Genomic DNA, 21,015 nt, shown 5'->3' on the forward strand with positions numbered 1-21,015 from the left:
AATAAAAACCCTTCATCTTAATGTGAACAAATATCTCCCAACTTAAAATATGCTGTCACTTCAACAGATGGCAAGCAGCCCTGTCTCCATAGGCTCCTCCTGTTTCGTAATCCACACCTTGGGAAACAGCAATCCATTCCAGCCTCTGAAATGTGCTGCTGCACTAGCACAAATAAGCATACAGTGTGAGGTGTGCCAATAGAGCATCTGTGCATGCAGCTTGCAGTTACAGTGGTGCTTTTAGAGATGGTAAATACCTGCATCCCTGAAGTCTAGTCTTCCCCTGCTTTGAAAAAGTAGAGCTTCTGTTTGAAGTGCTTAAAACTCATTTTAGGAGTCTAGGATTTAAGGCTTCCTGAAAATCTGCTCAAGACCTAACAAAGAGTAGTGTATTAAATGTATTAACTGCAAGTCAGCTGCCATTTTGAGAGGAGCACAGAGACACCTGTAACCCTAAATCTAACTCTGAACAAAATCAGTGCCTCTTATTTGACTCTCTCTGCAGCTACAAAGCTGACTACTTGCTTCTGTCTGTGTTCTCTTTCACACACTTCCTTAGTACAGGCAGTGCCTCTGCTTTAAAGACTGTCACAGTCACAACACAATGCATTTCAAATTAATGACAAAGCCCCCTTCCTCCTTTCCAGCAGGACTTTCACAGAAGTTGAAGCAGCACACAGTAAGGTTCAGCACTCCCAGGGGTCAGCAGGATAAGCAACAATTCTACCTCACACCACACATGCCCAAGAATTTTCCAGGAGCAGGGGGTGACCTGGGCGAATAATCTTCAGAGTCTTTCACTTCCAGGCCACAGGTTCCAATCAGAACCAGACCACAGTGACTGCAAACCATCCTCATGCGCTGCAGCCCCAGATGAATGAGTCCCTGCAAAGCTGGTTTATGTAACCCCTTTCTGCTCACTGCTGGGCTGGATTCCATCAGTGAGGCGCACTGGGACCAGCCCTCCTGCGAGGAGCAGCTGTGCCCCAGGCACCAGCACCACTCCTGCCACGCTCTCACGCTCCACTCCCGTGGGGCTCGTCCCCTGCCAGCCCCAGCCCTCGGTGCCTGCTGCACAGCACAGGCCTGCCACCAGCCGTGGCTGCAGCTGCTGCCGCCACAGGTCCCAGGGGAGCTGAGCACGCTGTTTGGGAACTGCTCGCTTACGTGTGGCAGCGAAGCAATTCTACCTTGCAGAAATGAGGATGATATTCCCCCTGGACACTGCACTTGTGCCTTGTGTCAGCCAGCACAAACACACCCGACACCCCTCAGCACTTGCTGGCAGGACAGGAGCCCTTGTTCTCCCACAGCAGGAGATGTACAGTGGGAGGGCACAAACCCACACCCCCTTCCTTTCAGAGCATTTCTGACACCCCTTGACACAGCAGCTCTGCTCCTGCTCGGCACAGTCCACTCTTCACATTGAAAAAAGAAACTCTGCATTCCTGCCCCAGAGACATGTGACTCTAGCAGGTGAGTGAAGACAGACAGGCAGCCCCATTAAAGAGCCTGAGGAGGACAAGAAAACCAAAGGCTGTTTCATCGCAGCCCAGAGCTGCCCCTAAATGTGCACATGCCAGCCCAGAGAGCAGAGGTGCTGGGAGCACCCCTCTGCCTGGGACACACTCTCCTCTGCCTGACCACACGAGCACCGGCACAGTGGGACTGAGGAACAGATGCCAACTCACGTGTATCAATGGTCTCCTGGATGGGCATGAAGCCTACAGGTAAGGTGTCCTTGATATCAATGAGCTTCATGTCAACCAAGACGTTGCCTAAATGACTCTTTGGAGAGAGAAAAGAAACAGTTGATTATGACAATGTCACCAAATTAAACCCCAGATCTTCCCACCTGCTGAAGCATGAGATGCCTTGTCATTGTATCTGACCACAGCTTTAGAAATGGTAGGAACATACCAAGGCAACCCCTGCACGTGTCCTCTTGGCAGGAACCAAACAATGACTGACTAGGAAATACCAGACAACTTTCAGCATTCAAAATTGTAACACCTCATCCACTGCCACACTTCCAGATCTTTGGAAGCACAGCCAAATTCTTCCTTTTGCAGGCACAGCAGCTTGAAGTGCTACTTTCACCAAGCCATCCACTGAGCAGGTCGCCTCAGTTCTTACACACTCTACATTTACAAGAGCAACATGACATCTCCATGACAGTAACAGCGAAAAGCATTACAGGATGATGGCTTATGCACACAGGGCCAAAGTTATTACATGCATTAGCTAATTAGTACTGAATAGACAGGGTTCTAGCTCCAAATGCAGCGCGCTCCAGAAGCACAGGCCATTTGGAACAACACACCTCATTCAGAGTCCATATGAATTCTGAACTCATGCCTTGTCCTATTAATCAAGGCTGGAAGAGCTCAGAGCCCAATTCAGAGTGACAGCCTCCACAATGGTTTAGAGACCAGATTTTCTTTGTGGTTTTTGATAAAACCAGCACTGCTGCCAATAATCTGGGGTCACATATGAAAGAACACATTTCAGGTACTGCACAGCCTTTATAAACAGAAACATAATACAGCACAATTAAAATTTAATCCCAAGTTATCAAACTGTGTCATTGAGTTTTACTGTTACTGGTTGCAAAGTACCTCCTTTAGTTTTCATCTGGTAAGAATTTTTCAGACAAAACTGTACTGATTATTTCACTGAAATTCTTACAAAATACTTAAATTTGCAGGCTCTGAAATAAGGGGAGGTCAGGTGTGAGTTCATTTTTGGGAGGTCCTGCATTATACGGTCAGCTCCTGACCAGAAGGGTAGGCAGACCTGCAGCCCTGTCCCACCAGACACAAGTGTGGCACACATCCTCTGCCAGGAGCCCCCACCATGCCCAGGGCATCCTGGAGCAAGCAGTGCTGGATGCTGCCAAGCCTGAATGTGTCACTGAACATGGTCCTGGCACAGCAAACAGCAGACAAAGCAGTTGCTGCTGATTCATCTTTCATGTTTTATTTATTTAAGCTGTCTGTGTTACATCAGCGGCAACTTTCTGCTGAACCACCAAGCCCTCTTCAATCAGCAGCAGACAGGTAGAGAGGCGCCTCCAATGAGCCCCGGGAGTCAGCTCTGCCAGGTGCACAGCAGAACAGGGGACAAAGCCCCAGCTCTGAGAGCCACCATCCAGGGCCTGCCCACACTCTGATGCAGCCATGTCAGATGCTGTAAACTGCTGAGAAGGATGGTTCTGCTAAACAGGCGCTGCAGACTGACTCTGCTCTAACCCAGATACCTGACGTGCATTAACTCTACTGACTACAACATTGTTCTTCAGGACAAAAGAGTTCCCAGCGTTTTGATAAACACAAAAGGAACCCCTGAATGGTAAAACTTCCAACCCAAAGAGCAGCACATCAGAGGGAGAGAAGCCTCTCGCGTCCTTTCCTCCCAGATGAGGGAACTGAGGCCCCTTAGCCCCCAGGTGCCCCCAGCAGGGAAGCACAACATATATCCCATGTGGTAAGGAGGACTGAGGGAAGGGGAAACTTTTGCTTTAATTTATGCCTCATCAATACAAAGAAAGTACTCCCAAACCATGGTGACCCCAGGGTTCCTGCCAAAAGTCCAACAGGCACCACCTGAGGGTATTTACACCATCTCTGCAGCCAGCAGCTACTCCTGTCCTGTAATTATTTCTGACAACTTCAAATTTTAGGTAGCGACTGATAAACCTAATACTCAAATCAGCACAAGCCTATTTAATAGCCTTCCTGCCCACTCCAGGGCTGCTATTCCTGCAGCTGCACATACTTCAGGATGAAAAGCACAATTATTGTCCATCCACCCCAGGAAGTGATATTCCCCATAGCTCTGGAGCTTTAATCTAGATGCAGGCAGGGAAGCAGATGGAGTAAAGGTCAAATGGTGGGAACTGGCAACCCCAGCTCTACTGCCAGGACCCGTGAGCAGCCCCTGAAGCTGCCATCACTTTTCTGTTCCTGTCACAGTGAGAGCACAAGTACAAAATGGTACTTCCAGACCCCGCCAGCTGAGTGGCCGAGAATATCCAAAGCGCGACCAAAAGCAGGATTACCCACTAGATGGAGTGCATTCATTGCAGAAGTCAACAGTTCCTCCAGAAAAAAAGAAACTTTTCACAGTAGCCTCAACCAAAAACACAGCAGAATGCATGAAGCTCTTGCTGCACACGGTCTCCTCTCCTCCACAGAAAGTGTGGGCAGACAACTGCTGCTAATCACGAAGTAACTCGTACTTAATAGTCAGACCAGATTACAAGAATGTGGTAGCATATGCACAACGTGGGCACATTTTCAAGAATCAGCACCAAAACCAACAAAGCAAGCAAGCTAAGCCTGCAATAAAATATCTGTGATGCCCCTGGATTCAGAAACCAACATTTTCTTCACCACCACTACCTACATTGTCTGTTTCTTGAGGAATTTGGGTTACACATCAATCAGGAACATGAGTGTGCAGCACTGATTGCTGCAGCAGGTAATGAGGGTGAGAGGCTGCTAAAACGCAAACATTCCCTTTTGTGCTTCTTTTATTGCAGAAGATTTTGTCAGCAATTTCTTTCCACGAGAAACACACACAAAATGCAAATATTCTGCCATTGTACTTTGCCTCCTTACTCACCCGAACTCAGCAGAACGCCTGCTTGAATTATAATTGGCTCCATAAAATGAATCATCATGTGGGTAAGCACATATCAGGCACAGATGCAAATCACACAGACACTCAACAAATGGACTTACATTCTCTTTCGAAAATGATCTGGTGAAGCACAGGTACCGTGTGACCTTGGATTTAAACAAGCCATCTTTCCACAGGTCAGCATCCAAGCCATCTGCTGTTTGTGCAACCTGCAAAGAAGAGACAGAGGGAGAGAGGAGACATGTGAGCCAAGATGAAGTTAATACATGTGCAGTGCTTCTTCCTCAGACCTCTCCTAATTAACAGCAGCCCAAACTTTCACAGCATCTCATTAGTTTCTTCGCAAGGTGCAGTGCAAAGAACTTTCAAGAGGAGGTATAAAAAGAAGTTCTAAAAATGCTGTCTCTCAGGAGACCCTTGATTAAAGATGCTCTGACAAAGGCTACTCTAATGAGGAAACTGCAACTTCAGTTACAGTCTCCAAACAATAGTTTGGAAAAGTCAGCACATTGAGGCATTCATTACCACTCTACACACAAGGGCACACCGGGCGAGCTGCGAGGGTCCGTGGAGACAGAGCACAGAAACTGGCCCACCCCAGGACTATTTTCATGGAAAGCCAAGGAATTCTGGCTCCCAGGTCAAAAGCTGCTTCCAAGCAGGTTGGGGAATCCCTGGTCGCCGGTGGGTTTTAGCAGCAGGACTGCATGTGAGGACACAGCCCGCAAATGTCCCCCTCCGATGCAACCCCACACCCAGCCAAACTGATATCACACACGATGGTGCTGGGTAAGGAAACAGACCCTGGACCCTCCACAGGAGAGACAGCACGATGTGCAGGAGAAAATCTCACTGCTAGCTGAATCAAGGAGTGGGCAGGAGGCAGCACCATGCACTGGGGAAGGGCTCTACTCTCAGCAGCTGGGCACTCACTACACACAGAGCAAGCTGGTAAGAGCCCTGGCCCCAAAATGCTTGTTGTAAGAGAGGAGGCAAGAAGGCAAACACAAGCAGAAGGGTCGAAGAAACAAGATTACCCCATCAGACTAACACCCAACTGGCATCCCCAACAGGAGACTCCAGCATGTTCTGAAGCTCCACAGAAGCTGAACTTCTGCCTGATGCCTCTCAGAGGGGGCAAACTGCTCCACAGCAGCTCTTGTAATCACTCCGAGCCAGCCCTTGGCCCCAGAGTGGCCTGGAGACAAAGAGCTGACACTTGTCACCTTTGCACCCCTGTTCAGCTGAGCAGGGACTGCGCCGGGCATGGGAGCCAGAGCTGAGTGCTGACACGGCCTCCAGTTACCCCGAGGGCACAGATAGGCAAGAGACAGTCTGATCAAAGCAGCAAAGTGCACTCACTGCTCCCTGAAGTTTGGCAATGCTGCTCACAAGGGGCCCAGCTCAGGCCAAGCCATTGTACAGCACACACAGCTTTTGCGTTCAGGCTCTGCAAAGAAACACGCCTGATTTTAAAACAGCTACATTTTAAAATAGGATTTCAGCAAAATTTTTTGCTTATTTGAAATCTTTGAATTCAAATCTTTCCTAAACTGATAGTTTAGGAAAATGTAAAATCTACAGGCATCTTCCTCTGTGATGGGTAAGTCAGTCCTAGTGAAGAATATTCAGGAAACAGTCTGTTTGGGAAAACTGCTGGCATACAGGGATGGTTAGCTTGAACTCCAAGCCAGGAGAATGTAAGCATGAATGAACTTGTCAGAAAACTCACGGGGAAAGAAAACAGAGCCATATAAACAGGAAACTTCTTGCATCACCTGCTGGGCTCCTGCAAGCAAGGAGAAGCCCCAGCAAATCTCAAAGCAGAGCTGTGCCTGGTCAGCATGCCCTCAGGACAGCAGCCAAGTGGGAAAGGCCCCAGCACTCCACAGCCCAGCCTGCCCAGTCCTTCTTGGCTGAGAGGCGAGGAATGTGCGAGACAGAGGATCTGTCCCACCTGGCACTGGGCACGAGGAACGGTCCTTCTCCTCACGAGGCTGGGGGAGACACTCCTCACTGTGTGCTGCAAACAGATGGACTTGACAGAGCGACACCCGGTAAGGTGTGAGCCCCAGCACGTGCAGGGTGATCTACCTGCTGCACACTCTCAGGATGCGGTCACTGCACCTCAGTCAGGTCTTTGGCAAGCGGGTCCTTTAAACCTGATCTGCCCCTCTGGCAAAGTCAGGGCTGCTCCTGTGGGTCTGCAGCTTGCTCAGGCACTGCCCCAGAGCACACCCCACCACGGGGCTGGTGTTCAGCCTGCAGCAAAGAACACAGCTGCACAGCAACCACACCTCCCTCCTGTCCCAGGCTCCTGCCTCCCACCCCTCCTCCCCACCCAGACACGCAGTCTTGCCAGTTTGGTTGGATTTTCAGGAATCTAAGTTCAGACGCTCTGCATATTTTCACAAAACCAAGTCTTTGGTGCTTTAGCTGTGAAAAGGCCTGGCCAGTTATTCCAAGTGCCAGTAGTGCATTTGTTTTCTAAGCAGACACAAAGGCAATAGAGATTATGGAGTAACTAAAGCACTACAGAGGAAAAAAGGCCTCTGTCCCATTTGCCAGGACATCCCCCCAGGCACTGCTGCCTGCCATCTCCAGCTGGGCAGGAGGCTGAGCTCTGGGGCTCTATGTGAACCTGGGAAATGGACCTGGACATCTATAGACATTTAATTTACACCTGGGATGAAGAACCCATGCTCCTGGAGACTTCTTTAAAAGAGAACAAAAGGGAAAATGAAGTTGTAAGCTTGAGAAGGATAAAAATGAACGGGAAACTGGTAATGCCTATAAATAACAAAGGTGAATCAAAAAGAGCTGGTTACTTCATTGCAAAACCTGAAATCATCAGTGAAACTACATGAGAAAATACTTCCCCATGCAACCTGAATCCACCTGGAGAACTGAATGCTGCAAGATGCAGCAGTGACACACAAAGCCACTGGATCCCTAAGGGGACTACAATATCCCAAGAAACACTGCTGTAAATGCTTCCCAAAAGATGAGTGTGGCTCTCCTTTCCAGGATGCAGTGTGCACCTCTTACCATGAGGGCTCTAGGGAGCACACCTCTGGGACACAGCTGCCACAGCTGCCTTCCTCAAGGCTTCACAGCAATCAGCCGCCAGTGCCTCGCCAGTGCCTCGTTAAGGAAATTGCATACCTGCAGAAACACAGATCCCAAGACCACCCAGCTCTGCACACTGCCCATGTCTCAGAACACCATTCCTCTGCTGTGCTGAGCACTGCGCTTGTGTACATTCAGCTTCACACTTCTGGGGAGCCAGACCAGGCTCCAGAAAGGTCATGGAGAAGTGGCAAAGCGGCACACCACACAATGCTCCAGCGCACCGACTCCTTCACAAACACCCAGGCAAGAGCAGCACACTCGTGCGTGCCACTGTCCCTTCACATCAGCGTGGCACCCAGCATGGCCCCTTGACAGCAGGTGCTGCACAGGGGACAGGGCACCAAGGGTGGCTGCAGCACCCAGGCACACTGCTGGGGCGGCAAACTGGCGTGCAAAGTGGCGTGGCAGCCGCGCTGGGGGAAGCACAGCACACAGCAGGCTCTGCCCCACGCCCGCTCCAAGGGCGCTCCTTGTGAGCAGACAGGGAGGCAGCAGAGCCAGAGCAAAGGCAGCTCCTCACTGTGCCCTGAGGAGACAGCGACCCACATTCGCCAGCATTACATCACCACCATAATTGGATTACGCCACAGGAAGACTCTTTTATCTTGTTTAGTTTAAACTGCGTTAGCGCTGCAACTCCCCATTAAGCCACAGGCAGGCTATCTGGGGTGAGCGTGCTCTCTGCCCAGCCATTTAGGCAAAATGCAATTCTGTTATCACAAGTCTCACACTGTCCCGTGCTTCTTTATCAGGGCAAGCAGCTAATTACACAGCCTGGCTCACACAGGTAATGAGCACTTGGAAAAACACAGTAAATGTAAAAACCTCCCAGGTCTTTAAGGAGCTTTTTCACAATGCTCCCCTTGTGTCCTTACTTCAGCCTGATCCATTTTGTTTCTTCAGACTGAACGAGGTATGAAATCATCCAGAGCTGAAGAGGTGTGAGCAAAGCTCAGGTCAGCTGGCTTCCACTCCTACCATACAAGCTGTGAGGCTCTGGAAACCCAAGGTGTCATATAACATAGTTGGAGCACAACACATAGAAAGGCGAGCAGATGAACTACAGACCAAATCTTTCTCTATAGATCTCTGCAAAGTCAGTATTTTATATTCCACAGTTAGGGACACTGATCTAGGAGTAGAAACATCCTGCTGTTGGTTACACAGCAACTAATCCGAGGAACAAGCAGCTGTTGAACAGCAACCTCCCTTTATCTGTTCGCACATTCATCTACCCTGTACCCAGCTGCCTTTTCCTGCTGCCAGTCTCCTGCCAAACCTTAGTTTAGCAGTTTGTACTTTGCCTGTCAAAATCATCCTTGCCATTTCAGCTGGATGCAAAACTCTTTGATTCCCTTTCTGGAGTTTCTCATCATCATTGTGCAATGCTGATATGTGGGATTAAACAGCTGACGTGGGATCCATTTATTTAGAGATAGAATTTGTACAATACTTAGGACTCCTTCAGGATGAACGCTAGTAGGATTATCAAATTTGCTTGCCATTGTGGCCAGCTGTTTCAGTAAACCCCTCCTCCAGGAAATTCAGCTCCTCTGGAGTGGCAAAGATGAAGAGGCAAATTTACACCCACAGCCTTCTGCTGAAGGAAAGCACTAAGTGCTGTGGGCTGAAAGGTGGGCAGCTGACTACCAAGTGACTCCTCACAGCCCAGTTCAAAGGCACGTTCTCTCTGTGCTCTCACCGCAGTAAAGGCTCAGCAGTGCAGCACCAAAGCATTGAGAGCAGCAGCTCAAGCTCTACTTACAACGTCATATCCAGTGGGTGCTCGGCTGCGGGACGCCAGCACGCCCACGCCGGTGATGGGATCCATGGGCAGCTCGGGCAAGGCGTCCGAGAGGTCTCGCACCTCAGGCATCATGGACTGCTCCTGCAAGAAAGCAGCAGCATTAAAGGGCTGCCTGCTGGGCACCACACCCCAGCAGGAGCCAGAGAACCAAGAGCACACATGCATGCCACAGTGCCTGTGCTGACACACCACAGACGGCCAAGGTAAACACAGGATTAGGCCAGACACACCTTCTGCACTTTCATTTGCTTTTGATAAGAGAGTATACTTGTGGGCATTACTCTGCAATGCCAAATAGGTTTGAAATTTGGGCTGGCAGCCTCTGAGACTCATTTTGTTGCTTCCATGGGCTGGTCTCCATCTAGCAATGACAGGAAAACCAAAGCTCAATCCCTTCTCTTCCAAAAAGAGAACAAATTTCATCCCCAAGCCAGGCTGGTTGAAGCAGCTCTGTCATTTTAAACAGCAAGAAATCTGCTCCTAATGGCTTTAGAGGGAGGTTCCCCATCCACCATGGGTGTTACCACATGCTGGGGGTTCCCCTCAAGTCCTCAGTCCCATCACACGCCCGTCAGCCAGACTGATTTCAAGGAGCAGCACAGATGTCTCTGGCGCTGGATGCAGAACTGCACTGGCTGCAGGGAGCCCCAACACCAGGAACACAGAGGAAGCACAGGGTGGGCTGGCACAAAGCAGACAGGCCTTGAGGAGGCCCGAGCATCTTCCAGAAGAGACACATCACCGAGAACGTCAAGGGAGGGAGATATGCAAAAAGGACAGAAGCGGGTAAGACCAACTAATTTTGGAGGGATGCTGCTGCAGGAAGCAGGAGGAGAGGACAAGAAAGGGGCTGAAACAACTGAGGTGGAGGACGGGAAAGGTGCCACTGCCTCAGCGCGTGGCCTCCTGCGGAGGCAGCCAGTTAAAGCAAGTCTTCTCTGGCTTTCAGGCAGGAATGCCCCAGGAAAGCGCCCCCCACGCACCCCAAGACAAAGGGCAGTGCTTTGTGGAAACAAGCATCACTGCTGCACAGCCAGACAAGCCGTGAACCAGAGCTGCCTAATTCAATTCCCTCCTCAGAGCAATCAAACCCCAGCATTTCTAGGCCATTCAGATGGCTGGTTACTTACTGCTTCTAGAAAAGGCAGAGGTGAGTACTGGTGCCAGTGGAATTGGGTTTACACTTCACAATGCCCAGTCTGAACAAACATCGTGCTGCAGGCAATAAAAAAGAGCAAGTCTGGGCCCTAAGTAAATAATAATAATGTCACATGAACAGCCAGACTACTTGAGGAGTCCAAAACAGGTGCTAGTGACCAGTAGGGGTGCAAACACTATTGCTGATGAACCAAACAGGAGAGAGCTCTGCTTTAGCACCAGTGTGCTGGACACGCATCCAGCACACAGAGCAAAGCAAACCCTCCTCACTCCCAAAGCAGCTCAAACCTTCGAGCGTGATGCAGCCTGAGCCCCAGGGGCTCCCCCTCCTCTCCCAGCAGGCTCCCTGTCCTCAGGGTGGGCGAGGAGCACAGGACCCTGCTGCAGGAATGCTGGGGGCACTGGCACAGCCATGACAGACCCTGTGCCAATGCGTGTGCCGCCCCACAGCTCGTCCAGAGACCTCACAAATAACACAGAACCTCAAACATACAGCGTGGAAGAAACATAATGTGAATTTAACAAAGAGCTTACATGTATGTTACATGTAATATAAAGAGCTTACAATCTGTTCTTCATGAATGTCTTCTGAAACTTCAAGTCACTCAATAGTCTGGTGACTTCTTACTACACATTGGGAGGAGCTGGGAGGTAATGAATGCTGACGTAAGCTTCTCTTGGGCCATTTTGCGCTGCAATCCAGGTACGTGATGATATTCCCCAGCGCGTTAAGAACACCACGCGGCAGGCTCCCACCCGGCTGCAGCGGCACTGCAGGGAAGCAGCTCTGCTCACGCGGTGCCCGCAGTACCCCCAAACGCAGCCTGACGAGTGCGTGCTGCTGAGCGCTGCCCAGCCGTGTCTGCCCGCGCTGGGGCCTGCGGAGGGAGGCCCAGCTGCCCCCGCAGGGACCCGAGCAGCTGCCAGCTCAGCCGGGCAAGGCTGAGCGCGACGGGGTCCCGGCACCAGCACCGGAGGAGGGGTAGGGGTAGGGGTGGGCGCTCCGACCCGCAGCGCGGTGCCTGCCTCAGCCCGCTGTCCGGCACCCCGTCCCCAGCGAGGCAAGAAGGGACCTTTGTGGGAGCCATTTGCAGCCCTGCTCCAGGGCAGGGGGAGGGGAGCCGCCATCAATCCTCACTTTGTGCCGGCTCACACAAAGCCCCTCTATGGCGGCAGCAGAGCTGGGCGTGGGGCTGCCTGCCTGGCCACGGGGGACACCACGGGCTAACGCGGCACAGCACCAGCACAGGGCCCCGAGCAGCACCTGCTGCAGCAAGGGCACCGAGCTGCCCCTGCCCAGAGAGCCCAGCACCTTCCTGAGCCCCGTGCCTGCAGCCGACAGGGATGGCAGGCACAGCTCCTGCCCAGCAAGCAAACCGCTGCGGCCACTGCAGCACGGCCAGGCTCTGCCACACCAGGCCGTCACTGGGCAGAATGACTGAGGATGCGTCTGGAACAGATATGGAGCAGCACAAGTCAGTTGCACACTGGGATAAATGTTTTTGTGAACTCTGCACAGGTCGGAGGGGAGTCTCTGGCTGGGCAATCACACAGATCATTAGTTACACTGCACTTCTCCGTGAGAGCATCAAGAAGGTTTGGTTTCTCTTCTATCGAACCATCTAATTTAAAAATGGAAAAATAAACAGTCAAAGAGGAGATTAAATTAAGGAGCAGGATTCTATAAATACCTCTGTTAGGCAGCTTGTTACTTCAATTCTCTTTAGCGATGTGAGTTTGACCTGCGTGCCCAGCCACCACCACAGCGGCCGAGCGCTCAGCCCAGGATATGGCTCTCAGCATCCTGCAGTAAGCTGCCTGTGCCCACCCGCTCCCTGCAGGGCTATTCCGGGACCAGGCCAAAACAACGACAAGAACATTTTTCCCGTTAGCTGGGAGCATGCTCCCTGGAAGTTTTCTCAGCTGTGGGGCCACATCCTGTCCCCAGCACAGCCCAGCAGCCAAAGGAAGCCGGATGTGAGCTCTGGGGCAGGAAAAAGCTTCAGAACACTGTGGGGCTGCCCAGACAAAGCAGCGGGGAAAGAAAGTGTCTCTAAGGAGAAAGTCCCTGTGCATCCTGGCAGCACCAGCCCCAAGCAGCACGCAGCAGAGAAGGTGGGACGGCTGCAGGACAAGATGGACAGGATGCACTCTTGGACAAGCAGCCACCATGCTGCTGGCTCTACCCCAATGCTTCCCGGCCCTCGAACCAGATGTGCCTCAAGGCAGCAGGCACAGTGCCCCTGGGATCTTGATGCCCAGCTGTAGCAGAGGCCTTCTGGGACTCCACCGGCTTCTGGCACAGCCTTCTTCCCACAACCCATGCCCACAGTCACACACACCTCCCTGTCTGCCAGCATGGCCAAGTTTGGCTGTTTATAGCCTTTTTGCTTGTTCTCTCCCATTTCCTTGTTATGTCATCCGCCTTTATTAGTTTATCCTAGGCATACTTTTCTGCTGGCTCCACTGACGTGACTGACCACACAGACTGCTGGGCTCTGGCTGGGGCACATATACAGCAGAAGAACCCGCTTTCAGAAATGAATGTGTTATTGTGAGTTTCTAGACCATTTTCTGCGCTCAGTGTTCCTTTTCAACAAGTTCAGCAAGTTCAAGAGCTGGTGGGTCCATGACCAGATCAGGCCTTTCGATGTGTTTGCTACAGAAACATCGTGCTGCCAACAAAGCGGGTCAAGCTCTGGAGTTAAATAGCCAGGGACTTAGATGGAGAATGGTGTTATTGTTTCTTCCTCCAACTACAAGCCCTGCACTTTGACACCGGCTTGCTCTTCCCACAGGCAGAAAAGTATGAGCTAAGACAAAACTGGAAAAAAACCCAGCTACCTCACTGCATCCCTGCAGTCTGTGGGAAATGGTCCCACAAACCAAACAGCCTTCTCTCAAAGGCTGTCCTCCATCCCTGCAGGAAGGCACGGCTGCCACAGCTCACCCACACCGCACGGCCCCAGCCAGCCTTCTATTTCTGCTCATGGAACACGGCGTCATCTCCATCGGAAAAACAGGAACACGGCATCGTATCCATCGGAAAAACAGGAACCCGCAGTGGCCATCAGCAGCGGGCCTTGGAGGCCACCATCACAAACAGGCAGGATTTCAGTTTCACATTTCACCACCATCGAAGGCATGCCTGGAATCACCTCTGCACACAGGCTCCCTTAGGAGACAGTTGCCCTGCACCAGCTGCAAAATCTACACTTTGTGACTGAATGGGATGGAAACAGGAACTTAAGTGACAGAATGAGCAAAATCGAGACCCTGTATTGCTTCACAGCACTCTAACTATGGACACACATTTCTCAAGTGTCCTGTTTCGAATCAAAATAGGTTTCCATACGCGGATGACCTTGCACCAGGGCAGCAAAACTGAAATGACATTCGGTTCAGTTAGTTCTCTCTTGGAACAGGTATGAACATGTCTCTGGGGGCTACTGGCACCCTTAAGCCTGGGCTTTGCTTTGTCAGAGATGCACGTGGTACAAAAGTGAGATGTCTGTTTCATCTCACACATGCCGAAGTCAAGTTATGCCTCCGTCTAGAAGGGAAGTCCATCTCAGCTAAAAATTATAGGGATGACACTGCCAACCTGCTGCACAACACACAGCCTCCCTTAAAGAATAGATAAGCACGTTCTCACTCAGTTAAAATAAAATACAAAATGGAGAAACCCAAGCTTTAGCCTGAGCAGCTACACACCTGCATATACCCGGCCTGTCTGGTTTCAGTGTTACTGTGACCAAGCTGAGAATGACCCAGCTCTGGGAATCTGCAGACAACACTGAAGAGTGGTGGACCTTTGAAAATAGCTCCAGAAACCTCAGAGAAAGCTTGCAAGCCTCCGTGATGCAAGGCACGAGTACTTAAGGCACAGGCAGCTCTGTGTCGCTGCTCCAGGCAGGCTGTAAGCAGTCAGCCAGCGCCACATCTCCAGCCATGCACTGAGCACAGGTAAGATACGGGCAGTCAGGTAGGCCCGTGCTACAAACGCAGCAAAAGACCACATAAAACAGAGGGGGGTTTGTTATTTCCTCTACCCGTCATCAAGAAGAATTTACAGTAAATTCCGGAGCAGGTCAAGGTCACCGGGGCTGTACCCCACGGCTGGTACCCGAGGCCGCTCCTGCAGCTAGCCCAGCCTCGGAGGAGCCGCCGGGTTTCACGGAGGCCCCGGGGCGCTCCAGCCCCGGCCCAGGCGCGAGGTCCCCGCGACAGCCGGCCCCGACAGCCGGCCCCGAGAGCCCCCGGCAGGCCCCGGCCCGGGGCTCAGCCCGCCCGCCCCGCCCGGCGCCGCGGCCGTGCGAGCGCCCCCGCCTCCTCCCGCCGGGCCGGGCTGGCTCCGCCGGGCCGACCCGCAGGGACCGCGGGGCCCGGCCCGGCCGCGGCGGCCGCGGGGACACTTAACTGTTGCCCGTGCGGCGGGCGGCGGGTCGCGGCTCCCCCGGCGCAGGCAGAAGCAGCTCCTCATCGCCCGGCGGAGCCGGCGCGGCGCGGCCCGGCGGGAGGAGCGGCGGCGGGGGAGCGGCCTGCGGGCCCGGGCGGAGCGGCGCGGGGCGGGGAGCGGAGCGGAGCGGACGCCGGGCAGGCCCAGGCCCGGGCTCGGGCTCCGCCGCCGCCGCTCCGCGCCCACCGCGGCCGGACCGCGGCGCGCAGGGCCCGGATCCCGCCCCGCCCGGCCCGGCCCCCGCGCCGCCCCGCGCCCCCCGCCCGAGCCCCGCGGCCCGGCCCGGCCCGTCCCTCGGGACACTCACCGCGGCTGCCGCGCTGCTGCCGCCGCCGCTCCGCCCGGCCCGGCCCCGCCCGGGCACCGGGCTCGGCCCCGGCACGGCCCCGCGGGGCCCGGGGCCACACCTCGCCAGAACGCCGCTTCCTCGGGAGCAGGGCAGTGCCTGGCGTGCTCCGAGCAGCCTCCCTGACCCGACCCCTTCCTCGGGAACGGGGCAGTGCCCGGCGTGCTCCGAGCAGCCTCCCTGACCCGACCCCTTCCTCGGGAGCAGGGCAGTGCCCGGCGTGCTCCGAACAGCCTCCGCGGGCCGACCCCTTCCTCGGGAACGGGGCACTGCCCGGCGTGCTCCGAGCAGCCTTCCCGACCCGAGCAGACCGGAGGTGCTAGGTGGAAATGGCTGAATAGTTGTGATTTGGACAGTGTAACCTCCTTGTTCCTTCTGAAACGGGCTGCATCCAGGAGATGGGCAGCAGCAGGAAGGGAAAATGGTGTCAAAGAAGCTGGTTATCTTCTCAAGAAGGCCCCGGAGTTGGGAGGAATGAGCGGTTTCAGCACCTACCTTCAATTCATTAAGATATTTGATGCTGTCTCACCGTGGCCTGGAAAGCAAAGATACGGTCCAAAGTAGTCAGGGTTTGCCCGGCCGGCTGGGTGTCCAGCCTGCGGGTCCGCGCACAGCACAGCAAACATCCCGAACAGAGGCTCTGCAAAGGCCTGCTTCTGCTCAACTTAACACGTGCCAGGGCTGAAACTGACAGCACGCTCATTGAGCTGGCAGATGATGTGAATTGCAGCATGTCGCGGCACAGCAGCATGGTCCATAGCCACCGCTACGTGAACCAGTCCTGCAGCTGTCCTGCAGTGCCTTTTGAGCGCCTTACCTGAGGCAAGGTCAGCAACAATCGTCTGCAGAGCAGCACGATGGGTGTGGGGGCTGACATCAGCGGCCTCCGGCGCAAGACAGAGAGTAGGAGCTGATAATCTAAGGCAAAAGAAAAAATCCTGAGTGAAGAACAAAATAAGGGAGGAAAGGAAACACGTTAATGTGTATGTGAATTTAAAAGAAGGGCAGAACCCTGTTCCCCTTTGTGAGAAGCTGAGAAGTGATATGTGTGAAGTGCAGCAAGAGATTCTGTAAAGATAACAGAATACAATACAATACCAAAGAGTTAAGAACAGCTTGGAGAATTTTTGTTAATGGTCAAGTCGAAAGGCATCCCGAAAGCTCTTATCAGACATTATTCAGTCATTCCCTCGGAGCAGATGGTCTCCCCCGTCCTTTACAGAGCTGGTTTACTCTATTTCCCATGACGCCAGAGTTTTCTTTGTGTGGGGAACCTGTCTTTGTGACTGAGGAGAAGGATCTTTTTTTTTTTCTTTTTTGTTTTTCTCCCCCATTGTCTTTTTGCTTGATTTGGCCATCTTTTGAGGAGTTGTGTTCAGCCTGTTCTTTTCTGACCCAGATAATGGTTTGTGCCTCCATCCTGTTTGGGCCGTCTCTAGATTGCTTTGGCCGGTGCGAGCCGGGCCGGGCAGGAGCGGCTGAGGCAGCAGCCCTTGTCTCTGCTCCCTGGGTGTCTCCGGGCCGGCTTTGCCCCTGTGTGGCTCTCCCTGAGGTGGGCAGGAGCTCGGCTGCCCAGGCCTTCCCTTGGCCCAGCCCTGAGGGGCTGTAGGCGCTGCGGTGCCTGCAGGGCCGAGGAGCAGGGCCGCTCCCGTCTGAGCCTCAGGCCTGCTTCAGCTCCTTGCTCTTCATCCTGCCGTGGTCAGAGTGCCTACCGAGCAAAACACCGTGAGCTGTGATTAGCCAGTGTTTGAGAGGTTTGTCTGGAAGGCAACGTACGCATTAGTGGTTTTGTGTTCCTGTCCATAAAGCAAACAACAGAAACTGGAGTCCTGCTTCATCCCGGACACAGCCCCGGGCTGGGACCAAGCCTTCCTCCTGTCCTGACTGCTGCTTCTCTCCAGTAAAGCATTTTAGACTGGTGCTTGCTGAACCGTGGCAATAGGTGTTTAGAATGGTGACTCTGTTACCTCCCTGTTTGACCAAGGCTCTCTGGCTCTTACTGATACAGCCCTGATGGCTGTTAGTGGCTCCTGCATTCAAAGATTAAAATATATATATATATATTTTTTTTGAGCGATAAGGAATACAATGCATTTTTTTGATTTGGAGAGTAATTTAGAGAGAAGAAAAGATGATGCCTGGTGGAAATGAGAAATATATGTCCCATACATAATATATGCCCCAAATGTCCTATTACAAATACAAGAAGATTTCCTGAACTGGAGAAGTTGCTACACATTACAGTGTGCTAATGCTCCCCCGTGGAGATGCTGATACTGAGAGAGTCTTTAGTGTAATAATATTAAAAATCCGAGAGTTTCAATAAGATCCTCCCTGCTACCATGGTGGTAGGAAATGAATTGATTCCAAAGGAAGACTCTAATTGCTGCTTAGAATGCACAAAATATTCAAAGATTCACTGCAAGCGTATATCCCAACGTGTCTGTGGCATGATCTGCAATAACATGTTTTCCAGAGAGAGTCACTTCCAGCAGGGTTTGGCTGCACACAGCCCCGGGCAGTGCTGGCACCTCTGCCCGCGGGCACCTGTGAGCCTGGGCAGGCCAGGGGGCTGGGAAAAGCCCCATTGTTCTCTTCCACGGGGCACTGCACGGGCTCTGAATCAGCAAATGCTGCGTGTTGGGTGCATGAATCATAGCTGCACTGGAGTTGGTTAATCTATCTGTGTAAAGTTACTCAAAAGCATAAATATTTGCAAGTATAATGCTTTCCTATGAATATTTTACATCCATCTTTTTCAAGATCCATTTATTTACTCCTCTTTATTTCAGAGCATGTCTTTTCTCACGAGTTGTGCAGTCCTGTATGTGCTGTCTAGCTCATACCAGTGTTGTCTTTTCAGGACACCCAATAGGGGGAATTTCGGTCAGTCCTGGCGCCGGTGCCGTTGCTGTGGCTGAGCAAACACGGCTCGCTTGTCCCAGGGTGGATGGCTGCCCGAGCTCAGATCTTGCAGAGCACTGTTGTACAGAGTGGTGCCTGCGAGCTGGGTCTGCCAGCTGTGTGGGACGCGCTCCGTTTGTGCCACCCTGCTCGGTGTGGCTGAAGGGCGACTGCTGGTGCCAGTGCCACTCCTCAGGGCTCAGTGCTGGCCACAGCACGGCTCTGCACCTCGCAGTGGCTTGCTGGCCGCGTTTGTGGGGTGCAGAAGGCGCCTGGGAGCCAGTCACACAGCCATTCCAGAGACTGGAATGAGCTGAGGCCAGAGATTGCTGTCACTTGTGGCGAGGTGCTGCCCAGCAGCCTGCAGCTCCCTCTGTCCACGGGGAAAGCCAGCGAGGAAGGGGCTGTGCCTGGCCGTGCCGGAGGGCAGGGCCCTGTCCTGGCATCCCCGGAGCACCTCGGCTGAGCAGACACATCTGCTCCCCGCTCAGAGGCTGGACAGGATAGGAGACAGTGCTCGATCCCCACCACCCTCTTCAGGTTTTGTAAAGATTTAAAGCATTTTAAACCAGCAAAATCTGTCCGTGCCCAGACACTGCCTCCAACGAATAACAGTGCACAGGTTTCTGCACCTTCAGCTGAGAACAGACAGTACGCAGAGTCCTGTGGCTAGCACAAGGACACTGGCCAGTGCTGCTGCACATGCTTCTCCCAAGGGCAGCAGGAGCTCCCAGCAGGCCCTGGTCAGACGTCACCATCAAAAGGGATCCCAGATTTTAGGGGGAAACAAGCTTTAAAGGATCCTGCGTCTGCACCCTGCCTGTAAGCTAAAGTTCTTTAAAATCCTTTGTGTTGTAGGAATTAATCTCTCCATAGCCACATTTAGCATAGTAGTGCAATAGTGCTGCACATTCCATGTTTTCCATGCTTGTCTTTGGAGGAAAATCAGCCTGGAGTTTCATTTCATGCTGGAGTTGCTGCAGGTCACAGCTCAGCTGCTGCCTGGTTTTAAGGTTTTTTAAAGGTAGGCTTAACCTGCTGCCTCTAATTTGGTGCACCAAAATATCTCTTTGCAGTGAGAACTTCCCTTCTATATTTCTAGTTTACAGCTTGATTATTCTAAAAAAAGTGAGGAGGTCCTAATCTCCTTTAACTCAGACACCCGCTCTGAAACAGATGAAGTAATTTTGAAAAAGCAGTTTCTTGATTCATTTCCCATTAACTTTCCTATCCCACGGTTGTGATTAAGCACTAGATTAGTTGTCACAAATGTATTTCAGTTATGATGTACAGGACACCAATGTGCAGCAGTCCTACCAGAGATAACTGATTTGTGTAGCACCCAGTGGTGGCTTTGGCCAGGACAGAGGTTCAGGGCATCCCTCACCTGAAGGGATGGTCCAGGAGGAGAGGCTGTCACCAGCTGCCCCACACAAGGGAAGCAGGGCCCAAAGCATCCCGTGAGCTGCCAGGGTCACAGGGAGCCTCTGGCCCGGGTGCACAGGCACTGCATTCAGTGCTACCGGGATGCACTCTGGCCTCGTGAGCCCTGTTTGCAGGCCCCACAGCCAGGACCAGCCCTGTTTGTTCTGTGGGACACCCTGGGACCAAAGCACAACTGCTGTTCCACCAAATGGAGGGCAGAGAGAACGCTGTGCAGCTAATTACCAAGGAGAGCCACGCATCCAGATCCTCAGATTATGAGTAATGGCCGCAGCACGATGGAAACCTTTGCTTGAACAATTTTGAATGATGAACACATTTGAGGAAATAATGTTTTCTTTGCAGGCCTCCTCTGATGAAATGCTGCTTTGCTTTGCTTTGTCCCTCGGGTGGGCGCTGCCCCCGCCGTGCCCAGCCACCCGTGCTTCCTGCCTGTGCATGGCCTGCCCTGTGGGTACTGCAGGGGAGCCCGGGGTGCTGCCAGGGCTGCAGAGCTGCTGACCCGCAGCAGGCTGGCAGCAGACAGCATTCCAGTGCTGGGTGTTGCACAAAGGAATGCAGGCACTCGGGTAATAGGTGACCATTTGGCAGTGGTACTGGGGAGTTTGTCACAGGTCAGAGTTTGTTTGGTGCAGCCCCTTCTCCATTTAGCTATGCAGGACCTCGGCTCTGGTCTTCCAGCTCCTGAAAGCAGGGCCACAGGCAGCACCTCTTGTTCCTCTTAAACTGAAACAAGTAATTCACACTGGTTAAACTGCAGCAGCCAGGGATTTTGCACCCCTATCTAGCCCCAGGCTGTCCCCCTGTGCAGCAGCACCAGGGAATGCCAGGGGCCCCATCCCCTCCTTCAAGAGCACACTGACTCCCTCCATGGCAATTCCCAGGCCAGCTGGCATCTTCAGACACTGCTCTTTGGCTCCTTGGCTACTGCAGCTTGTGCATATTAGCACCCCAGCAAGCTTCCCATCCACCTGACAGGACCTGGTGTGGATAACGATGCCAAAGTCAGTCATAACTGAACAATTGCTGTATCACTGGGAGACCAGAAAAACTGCAATCCCAACATCCTTGGGGAAGGGTCCTCAGGAACAGCAACATGTTCCCCATTCTCACCTGGCTGTC

The 21,015-nt window shown here is 52.8% G+C and overlaps 1 protein-coding gene across 5 annotated transcripts in view; it reads right to left on the bottom strand.

Moving 5' to 3' along the window:
* The window catches only part of MVB12B (multivesicular body subunit 12B), a 53,955-nt gene extending 38,409 nt beyond the window's left edge, over nucleotides 1-15,546 (bottom strand). Inside the window, exons 1-5 of one of the 5 annotated variants that reach the window (XM_054284158.1) lie at nucleotides 15,508-15,546; nucleotides 10,714-10,798; nucleotides 9,542-9,664; nucleotides 4,746-4,853; nucleotides 1,692-1,788 (exon numbers count right to left, since the gene is read on the bottom strand). In XM_054284158.1, coding sequence (XP_054140133.1) covers nucleotides 1,692-1,788; nucleotides 4,746-4,853; nucleotides 9,542-9,655 — 319 coding nt within the window. In that variant the 5' untranslated portion in view covers nucleotides 9,656-9,664; nucleotides 10,714-10,798; nucleotides 15,508-15,546. Of the gene's footprint in view, nucleotides 1-1,691; nucleotides 1,789-4,745; nucleotides 4,854-9,541; nucleotides 9,665-10,713; nucleotides 11,549-15,161; nucleotides 15,250-15,507 lie in introns of those variants that run through there. The other 4 variants (XM_054284155.1, XM_054284157.1, XM_054284154.1 and 1 more) reach the window with 4 other exon arrangements.
* Nucleotides 15,547-21,015: the final 5,469 nt, after the last annotated feature.

Source organism: Melozone crissalis, unplaced genomic scaffold (genome assembly GCF_028551555.1).
Source record: "Melozone crissalis strain CALT ecotype California unplaced genomic scaffold, PUWL_Pcris_2 ptg000041l_1, whole genome shotgun sequence".
In the NCBI taxonomy this organism is placed as follows: domain Eukaryota; kingdom Metazoa; phylum Chordata; class Aves; order Passeriformes; family Passerellidae; genus Melozone; species Melozone crissalis.